Below are 10,527 nucleotides of genomic sequence, written 5' to 3'. Positions count from 1 at the left end.
ATATATATGGTCCATATATATGGACCTGCTTTTATATGTGACTTGAGTTTTCTCTACTACAACTTTCAACTTTCTTTGTTCTATATAGTTAATGTTTTAAGTATAGTATGGCATGGGGAGTTATTTTCCTTGTTATGTCTATTTGGTGTTCTATATGCCACTTATTTCTGAATGGGCATCTCTTTTCTTAGATTTGGAAAGTTTTCTTCAATGATTTTACTGAAGATATTTTCTATGCTTTTGATGTGGGATTCTTATAAGTCTTTAATTCATAGATTTGGTGTTCCCATGGTGTCCCAGCATTCCTGCATATTCTGCTCATGAGTTTTAAAGTTTTTGATTTTCTTTGACTGACTGATTCAATTCCTCTACCTTGTCTTCAAGCTCTGATATTATCTTCTGTGTGATCCATTCTATTAGTAAGGATCACTTTCACTGAGGTTTGTTTTTTATTAGACTTGCTGAAATTTTCATTTCTAGCTTCATTTCAGTTTGATTTTCCTTCAGTATTTTTATCTCTTTAATTTAATTTCTGTATCCTGAATTGTCATTATTTCATTAAGCCATTTGTTTATGGTTTCTTGGACTTCAATCATGAGTTTATTCCTGTCCTCTTTAAGTTCATTCACCTGTTTATTGGTGGCCTCTTTGAATTCCTGAACTCTTTGAACATGTTTGTATTTGTTCTTTTGATTTTGTGTCTTGAATTTTGTCTAAGATTTTCTCATTGGGGACAGTTACTACAGGGTTGGTGGTCTTTGTGGGAAGCACATTGTCTTTGGCATTTTGTATATTTTTTGGTTTATTTTTTTGTATATTTTTGTGTTTTTGAAATGAGACCCAGACATCTGGGGTTAGGTTATTGGTTGTTTCATTTCCTGATTTTTTTCCCACCAGGTTGGAGTCTCCAGGTGGCCTGGAAGGCTTGCGGGAGTCCAAGAGGATAAAGCTGAGGGAAACAGGTATCTTACCAAGGCTGTGTGGGTGACTAGAGAGGGGCTCTGCAGGAGAGTGTTCTGAAGAGGACCTGTAGGCTGGTCCACTTGGAAGGGAGCGCTTCTCTTGATAAGTTCTGTTTGCAGTGTGTGCTAGATTCCTAGAGAGGGTCCTGGCTAGGAGGGAATGGTGCTGAGGATGAACCCTGGTTGGGATGGCTGTGTAGGATGCATGCCACATGGGGAGTCTATAGGGTCCTGATGAAGGGCAGGTGGGATTTTGGGGAGCCTAGGGAGGATAAAAGAGAGTGTTCTGCCTAGTGTCCTGGTCTGTGAGGTCCAAAGAAACACAAGTAGTGTGATGACCTAGATATGAGGAAGGAGAGGACTCTATCCAGCAGTGTCAGAGCTGGGTCCTGGGAAAGGATAGAGGGTATTAGGCAGCCTAAAGAGGAGTAAGGTGAGAATATTACCTTGTTTTAGGGTCTACACAGATCCAAGGAAAGACTTACACAGGCTTGGGTGGTGTAAGGAGGAATAAAGAAAGAGGCCTACTCAGAAGCCTGAAGTCCTGAGGAAAAGTGAGTGGGGAGTGAGTGGCTTAGGAAAGAGACTGATTTGCTTTGAGCTATGCCAGTTTCATTTTATCTTTAAATTAAAAAAAATGTTTGAAACTATCTTTATTAAAGAACTATTGACCTATAATTAATTGCATATGTTTGAAGTATGTAATAGCTAAGTATCGACATGTTTATATGTAAGACGCCATTACCACAATGAACATATTCATCCATTTAAACATGTTTTCAAATCTTGTACAATCCCTCTTTCCTGCCTTTTTTCATTGTTGGAACACCTCTTCTGCTATCCTACATAAATACTAGTGTGCATTTTGTCAAGATAATTGGGTTTCATTTTCTCTAATTTTATAGTACAGGATCATACACCATATACTATTTTTGTTTGACTGTTTCAGTCAAAATATTTATTTTGAGGTTCTTTAATGTTTTAGTTGATTTCTTTATGAATAATAACTTCTTGCAAGGATAACAGTTTATTAACCCACTCACCATTTGGCATGCTACCAAATAAAGTTTCTGTGAGCATTCCAGTAGCTCAATTTCTTTGTCTCAAATTTGTATTCCCACATAGAGGATATCCACATTAATGAGTGGCAAATGGAAAGATAAGACCAGATCAAAAAGCCTTCACTGGGATCAAGGGTTAGGCAGTACTCTGCCAAGTCAACTGATGAGCTACTGACAGCTGCCTTGGCTTTGTTCTGCATTATGCTTCCAGATGAAGTGACTCATGTTAGGAGTCTTAGACCTACCAGCTGTGCAGTGTTGAAGAGTAGCTGATTCATAGATCCCTTGGAAGATGAGCTCAAGCTCATGGGAGTGAGGATGTAAAGTGACAGACAGGGTTACACTACTGATGTTCCCGAGGTGCTGACCCCAAGGCTGGCTGCTTTCTATTTATGAAGATCAGGTCTGTGCTACATATAATTTGCAAAACATTTTTGTCCTCTGGCCCTCAGTCATAAATCTAGCCAAGTGCCTGTTTTAAAAATTTTTTCAACACATTATCTCCCTCCATCACCACTTCATGCTGCTGCAGTTCAATCTGCTTTTGGATTTGGACAACCTGGTGTTCTCTTGGGAGGCATTAACACATTACTGACAAGTTAATAGAGGGCAGAAAATTGATTGCAGAGGTTTGGGTCTAGAATATAGGTTTTATTTTGGCTTATTTGCAAACTTTCTATAAAGTAAACTAAATTTTGTTCAATAGTTTCCTCAGGCCTTGTGTGTTTCTCTAAGCTGTTTAACCAATGGTTCTCTACTGTAGACATACTCCTGGTGTCCACAAATCCATCTGACTTTCACATTTGCTCCTGTGGAGAGGTTGCTGTGGAGAGCTTGGATGATGCTGAAGAATCGCTGGCCAAGAAGTAAGGCTTTGAAGCTGTCTAAGTCTGGAAAAGGCAATGAACAATGAAAACAAACATCATAACGCTCCATCTTGACGCCTGGAGGCATGGCCTTGCTCACACTGAGAGTGGAGGCTATGTTTATCGAGAATTTACTTACTATAAAATGCACATCTTCAGTAAAGTGGTTTTGAAGCTATGGAAAAGTGGGAAGAAAATTCAAGTCAATGATAAACTCTTTTACTTGGTCTATCTTTAAAGCCTTATTCTGATTTCTATCAATTTGAAGTTGCTTTTGTAGTGTTATTTATTTCAAACAAAGTTTACAATCATACTGAAAATACTGAGTGGTTTATAAAGATTGATTTTTATGTTTCATTTCATAAGCATTTTAGGTGAACATTTAGTATTTTATAAGGCATTTGTCCTACTGCTTATTGAGTCATTCTGCTGCAATTAAGTCCCAAGACTTTAGATTCACGTCACCCTGGTGAATATCTTTGTAGGGTAACACTTTCTGAGCATTAGATTCACGCAGTCTTAGATTCTGGTGAAGGAAGTTATTGGGAAGGATAAAATTGTTTTTGCAATCTTGATTCATATTCTTAACTTAGCCACTAGAATGATATGTAGTCTTCTGGGATATGTAGGGATGTGCTTCTCATAACATTCAGTGGCTTCTTAGGATGCAGTGACATGGGGTTTATTTCCTTAAACACATCCTTTTACTAGTCTCTGAAATGAGCAGGCTCTGAAATAAAACCAGGAGAATGTACGGGATCATGGAAACAAGCCGCCCAGCAGATATAGTGCAGCTGTGGTAACCATGAAAGACAAAATAATTGACCTCATATAGCCAGAAAGCAATCTGTTGCTGGAAGGGAAAGGAGAGGCACAGAGTGCTGAAGGAACTTCTGAAACCACTGGACACTAAACAAGCCAAGTTCTGTTCCTTCTTAATTTTCTCTTAAAGCACAGAGCAGACTGCTGGTGACCAAGTGCCAGTGAGGCCTATTGCACTGCTTTGAACTGAGCTGGTCCTCTGATCCTGTGATGCTGTCTTTCACTCCTCAGCCCACAGTCTAGTGTGGGGATGTGTGGGGATGTGTGAAGTACAGTGGGGTGAGGTGCTTACTGTAGCCATCAGTCAAAGAAGACGAGGCTATCTATTTCTCTTCTTACAGAGAGCCATGGACATCTTGGGCTTTCTTCCTGATGAGAAGTATGGTTGCTATAAACTTACTGGAGCCATCATGCTCTTTGGAAACCTGAAGTTTAGATAGACTCCCAGAGAAGACCAACTGGAAGCAGATGGCACAGAAAGTAAGAATTATTTTAAAGACATGGCTTCTAATTCTCTTCAAATCCCTGTCTTCATGCCTACCTCATTCTTTTTGCATTCACATGCCTCTTTGTTTTGGAGCAATATTAAAAACAACCAATACAAATGCTTTGATTTCTGTTCATTTATCAATTTTATTTTCCATTTTGTGATGCTGGTTATTGAATAAAAGGCTTTCTATATGCTAGGCAAGCCCTCTGCTGAGCTGTACCCCAGTTCTTGATTATTGTTGCTAAAGTATTCTCTCAATCCTCATTCTGTAGTATCTTCCTATCCCAGAACAAGAGGCATTTCTCAATTAATTATTGATAATTCCAGTAAATTCTGTGGACTTTTGTGAAAGATACTTCTAGCTCATGAACTATTAGGAAAATGGGAAATGAACAAATTGTAAAATGTATTAAATGTTATAAGGTATGAACAAAGACCATTGGAATTCCAAAGGCAAATAATTCCATAATTGCAAAACTATATGGCTTTATTTTCTGTTATTTTCCCACAAAAAGGTAAAAATTCCAGCCAAGCATTGTGGCATACACTTTAATCCCAACGCTTGGGTGGCAGAGGCAGGCACATCACTGTGAGATCAAGGCCAGCCTGGGATAGTCTACATTAGCAAGTTCCAGGCTAGCTGGGGCTACATAGTGAGACCCTGTCTCAACCCCCCCAAAACCCCCAAAAGTCAAAATTTCAACATTAATGAGAGAGGGGCTCCAGAGACCCCACCCCTAGCTGAGGAGCTACTAGTTGTTGTTGGCTGCTGAGGGAGGGATTATTAGTTTTCTTTGGACATATGGCCACTGTTAGGTTGCCCATGTCCCAGTGAATGGCTCCACACCATTTGCCCATGGTCAGCACTAACTGGTCTTAGTGCTCTATTAATAATAATAATGTAATGATAATAAAAGTCCATGATATCTGGAGGGGGATGGGTTGGTGGGCTTTGGGGAAGGTATAGGCTAGGTAAGATAATAAAAAAAGCATTGTGTCCATGTATGAAATTTTCAAAGAATAAAAGTGTTTTAAAACTATATTCTTAACTGCTCACAAAAAGTTTAGACACATTGCAATCAATCATAGCTCTAGACTGATATTTAGTAAAGAACCACACTTATAAAAAGTTTGTAGCAATTGAAATTATTACATTTAATTTTAAAACCCCAATTGAAATAGAGAGAAACTACATTCAGTCAACTTTCAATAAATAATAAATTTTATATTTAATTGTGCTAATGAATTTGACTAGTCTAGATACAGAATGCAAATGGAATCATGTAATATTTATGTTTCTATCTGGTTTATATCTCTCTATATAGTATTTTATTTATTCATTAGAACATCAATCTTACAGAACATCAATCTTAATCATCTTTATACCCCTGTCCCCGTTGGCACCCTCCCTAACCCCCACTGGAATTCATACATTCTGTCATTTGTGTTAAGGCCTGTTGTGTCAAGTTTGTGTCCCCAGTCGTTCTTCTGTGCAATTTCACTTACTGAGGTCTAGTCAGGTTATCTCGAGTTCCTGGCTTTAACTATCTCAAAAAATATTTTTATTTATTTTTTATTCTATGTGTACGAGTGTTTTGCCTGCATGTATGTAAGTTCACTCATGTTGTGAAATGCTTGTGGAGGCCAGAAGGAAGTGTTGTAACTGGAGTTACAGATGGCTGTTAGCCACCATGGAGGTGCTGGGAGCTAAACCCAGGTCCTCTGCACAAGTTGCCAGTGCTCTTAACTACTGAGCCATTTCTCCAGCCCTGATAATGACTATCTAAATTCATTGTATTTAATATGATTTTGATTAGCATTTCCCTCCTGATTAGTGATGCTGAGAAATATTTTGCAAGGATTTTGGTAATTTGTATATCTTTGTCTAAGAAATGTATGTTCAGGATCTTTGTTCCTTTGCAGTGGTGCTGGGTAGCCTTTTATTGTTCAGCAAATAGTTTTATAATTCAGTCTGTAGCAAGGTCTAATTTTGGTCTTAGGGGACACATGAGTGAAGATTTTTCCTGGTCTTGACTTGTCTAGTGGGAGAGATCCACAATGAATAACTGATAATTCAGTGAAAATAAAACAGAATAAAGGAATAATGTGTATTAGGATACTGACGATTTAAAAATATTTATTTTTACTATTTTTAATTATGTGCAAATGTGTGTGTCCACTTGTGAGTATGTGCATGTGAATGCAGTGTCAACAGGGACAGGAGATGTGAGATCCCCCTGGAACTGGAGTTACAGGGCATTGTGAGCTGCCACGTGGGTGCTGAGAACCAAACTTGGGTCCTCCAGTCCCATGGAGTGTTTTCCTGTAGTTATTGGTCCAGAGTTTCATTCAAAGTTCACAGCATTTAAATACAGACATGGATGAAAGAAAGACATACAAAAATCATATAATCTTCATATACTGTAACATACATGTTTTTCTGGGAACTTCATTTGCTCTATTGCTTTTTCCATGCTTTGAAACAATGAGTTTGTGGTTGTTTGGTTTTTTTTTTTTTGTTACTTTTTTGAGATGGGGACCTCACCCTGTTGCTTTGGCTGGCCTTCAACCCATGGCTCAATTGGTCCTCCTGCATTAACCTCAAAAGTAATTGGGTTACAGGTGTGTGACACTAAGCCTAGGGAAGGAAAGGCTTTTGTTGTCTTATTTTGTTTCATTTGTGTTTTGATTACTTTATTTACTGACATATATTAAGTACATAAGATCATAGGTTTCCATATTTTTTATTTATTTAATAACAACATGATTAGAAGAAGCATTTCATTACAGCTTTAACATATTCAATAACAATTTCCAGAGCAAAGATACATCTCTTTCAAAAGTGGCTGTAAATTTTTAGGTTCACAGTTGAATTAATACAGTTATACATATTGAACTCAGTATAAACCCTGTAAGACATAAAATTGAATAAGTTTTTAATCTTTAAAAAATCTCCGTTTCATCTTAAAATATACTGTTTCCTACAGAAGGACTCATTTTTAATGCTATTAACACTTAGATATTTGCACATGCACCTCTAATCTCTATGTATCTGATTATTACTAGTCACAGTCTGTTAGACTTGGATTCTTGGCACCTGAGTATGGATATAAAGTCATCAGGTAGATTTCAATGGTAATGTTTATCACCTGTTCTAATTAACATGAAGTAAATTTTTGTGCTTCCTCCTCAAATATAACTCATTTTTTTATTTGTTGATTTTTTTGTGTATATCATCCAGAACATCCCAAACAATCTTATTAATCTATATGCCCACTTCCCAAATGGCACCCTCCCATAGCCTCCCCACCTCCCACTGGAGCCCATATACTCTGTCATCCCTGTTACTGTCCCTTGTGTTGTCAGTGCTCCCAGCTGTTCCCCAGTGCTTGTCCATCCGCTGAATCTAGTCAGCCTATCTAGAGATCCCTGTTTTAGGAAGATCAGCTGTTCCTCATCTAAGTTAGACATGCTTACTAATATATTAGAAAATGCCAATAAGTGAAGTGAGTAATATCCATCCTTCCTGGGGGCACCATCTAAGGTCTTGACAAGGGTCCTCATTTTCCCACTTTTTATCTTCACTAGGACTGCAGAAATACTTTTTACATCAGGATAGGTTTCTTACATCTTTTCTTCAGTGTTAAGAACTGTCCTTGAATCTGTTTTTATCCACAAACAAGGTTAACTCAAGTTCTTAGTATGACATCCCACCTTAAATGTTTAAAGAAATTCATCCATTATTGCAGGATTATTCCCTACCTACTCCAGACAGCACTGAGCATGTAAAGATGCATCATGGATTTATCTCAGAGGCTTACATCTGACATCACATGTGCACTATATTTCTTGGGCTGGGAGGAAAGGTAGAGAGCAAAAAGCAATAGTAATTAACACATACCCAAATGTAAAGAATGTCATTTGTAGTAAATATTTAAAAGTCTACAGTAAGGATGAAAGCAATGTAAATCTGTGAATAAATGTCCATCTGACCTTCAGAAGAGTCTGTGATCATAGTAATGATTGTAAAAATATTTTCATCTCCTTTCCACTGCTGGGTGAATTTCCCACCACTGACAATCATCTTCCTCAAGTCCTTATGGATGAACTTATGTCATATCGTACTCAAATCTTCATTTCCTTTTTTGGCTAGATATTTCCTATTATATAAATATATCACATTTTGTTTATTCATTGGTTGATTGGCATTTTTCCTACATTTTGACTAGAATGAATAATGTTGCTAGGACTATTACATGCAATTTTTTTTTTTTTTTTTTTTTTTGGTAAAAATAGAGGCGGTACATGACCACATGGAAATAGAGTCTTACGAGCTTCTGGGACCTTGCTCATATGAACCTACAGCAATGACATCAGCATGCACAAGACCCATGCAAACTCAACCAGACAAAAACCCAGCATAGAACTGTGGAAATAGGCAAAAGGCCCCAATCTTAGCCAAAGAACTAGTAGCAGCTGATTACTGTTGGATAAGGAAGAGCTGATTTTGTCCCTTCTAAAGGGAGGGACTCTAGATAGATTGACTAGACCTTAGTGGATGAACTTGTACTGAGGAACATCAGGGGACACTAACTTAACTCGATAGGCCTTGACACAAACACAAATGACAGGATGCACGAACTCCAATTGGGGGGCTATGGGAGGGTACCAGTGGGGAAGAGGGTATAAAAATGATTACAATGATCTGTATGAAATACACAAAAATTCAATAAAAATTTACAAATAAAAAAATAGCAGCTTTTATTTTTCCTAGTTACATACCTGAGAATGGACTTTCTGGGTCTTGTAATCACCCTGTGTTTAATCTCTACATAATTCTCAATTTGTTTTCTATAATGACTAAGACACACCTGAAGGTAAAAGCATCTGCACAGCCTCATCAACACGTTATTGCTTTTTGATGAGAGTCATTCTAATGATCCCGAAGTGATGCTTCCATGTGGTTTGATTCCCGTCTGCAGAAAGTAGATTCTTTTCAACATTTAGCCTTCAAGCGTTTATTAAAAAGCTACAATATATCTTTTTGCATTGATTGAACTGCACCATCATTATATCCTCTGGGCAGTGTTTTTTGTTATAATGGAGTGAATTTTTAAAATGTTTCCCTCCTGTCATGCATTCCCTCCCCCCCTCACTCTTTTTCTCCCTCCTGTCTTGACATTCTTTCTTTTTTATGACCAGATGCTGACAAAGCTGCTTTCCTCATGGGCATTAATTCCTATGACTTGGTGAAGGGCTTGATTTATCCTAGAATCAAAGCTGGTAATAAATATGTTACCAGAAGTCAAAATGTGGAACAGATAAGGTGATATTTGAGAGCATTGTGACTTATGATCTTTTCATAAATTTCTTCATGTCATTCTTATATATGTTCAGTTACTGACAATGTCAGCAATAAGCACTTCTGTGAAAATGCTGAAGATAGTCACTTCTATATTTAAAGTGCTTTTACTTATGACAGTAGTAAGCATCTATCCTGAAATATATATTTTGACAATATTCTTTTAGGAATACACCCCTTTATAAACATAAGCATACCCTTCACTTGTCATCAGCATCTTGAATTCCTGGATAACAAGCTTTCAAAACTGAATTATTGGCAAGAATTAGATTGGTAAATTGGTATTCCTTTATGTATTTTGCATATTAGCTTCTTTAGTGTAATTGACACATGGTTATACATTAGTGGAAAACAGGTTTCAGTACATGTGTTAAAGGTACTATTTGAAGGAACAGGGAATTGAGAATAGATACAAGAGAGAGAAGGTTATGCATGTTTTGTTTAATATCCAGAAAAATGTTACAGTAATAAAGTAACCAATGTTCTGAGGACAGCTGATCTTGAGACTTTTCTTTACTCATCCAGTAAACATTTCTAGAGCTGCTGAATACTATGACAATGCATGTGTACCAGAATATTTTAGAATAATAATTTACATCTGCTGTGTATATTAGTCCGTATGAGACAGACCATGCTGCCATAATACAAATATACTAAAATCTCAGTGTTAACAGAACATTTGTTCTCTTACCAGTGGAGTATGGTACACCTTGTACAGTGTTCTTGTGCTGTGTTCTTCTGTCATCTGAGACATACAGCCTGCAAAGTTGTAGACGGGGAGGAAAGATCATTTGTGGAGGGAAGAATACCCTGTCAAGTTCACATAATGGTGCTATCATGCTGATTCGTATCCAATGGGAGAGTTCTTCAAATTGTCTCCTCACTATGGAGGAGGTGACAGATATAGTCTTTCTGGAAAGAGGAAATGGCATAGTGAGATTATAACCTTGTCTCTGTAACCCAT

At 37.5% G+C, this 10,527-nt stretch overlaps 1 protein-coding gene across 1 annotated transcript in view; it reads left to right on the top strand.

Annotated features, from left to right (window-relative positions):
- The window catches only part of Myh15 (myosin heavy chain 15), a 197,465-nt gene that overhangs the window by 33,857 nt on the left and 153,081 nt on the right, over positions 1–10,527 (top strand). The window contains 3 exon segments of the mRNA XM_008841432.1: positions 2,787–2,889; positions 4,055–4,191; positions 9,404–9,513. Coding sequence (XP_008839654.1) covers positions 2,787–2,889; positions 4,055–4,191; positions 9,404–9,513 — 350 coding nt within the window.

The sequence above is a fragment of the Nannospalax galili genome, unplaced genomic scaffold, assembly GCF_000622305.1.
Source record: "Nannospalax galili isolate Female #2095 unplaced genomic scaffold, S.galili_v1.0 scaffold261, whole genome shotgun sequence".
Classification (NCBI taxonomy): domain Eukaryota; kingdom Metazoa; phylum Chordata; class Mammalia; order Rodentia; family Spalacidae; genus Nannospalax; species Nannospalax galili.
The sequence above is the reverse complement of the archived record's forward strand: the minus strand, read 5'-3'. Positions and strand labels throughout refer to the sequence as shown.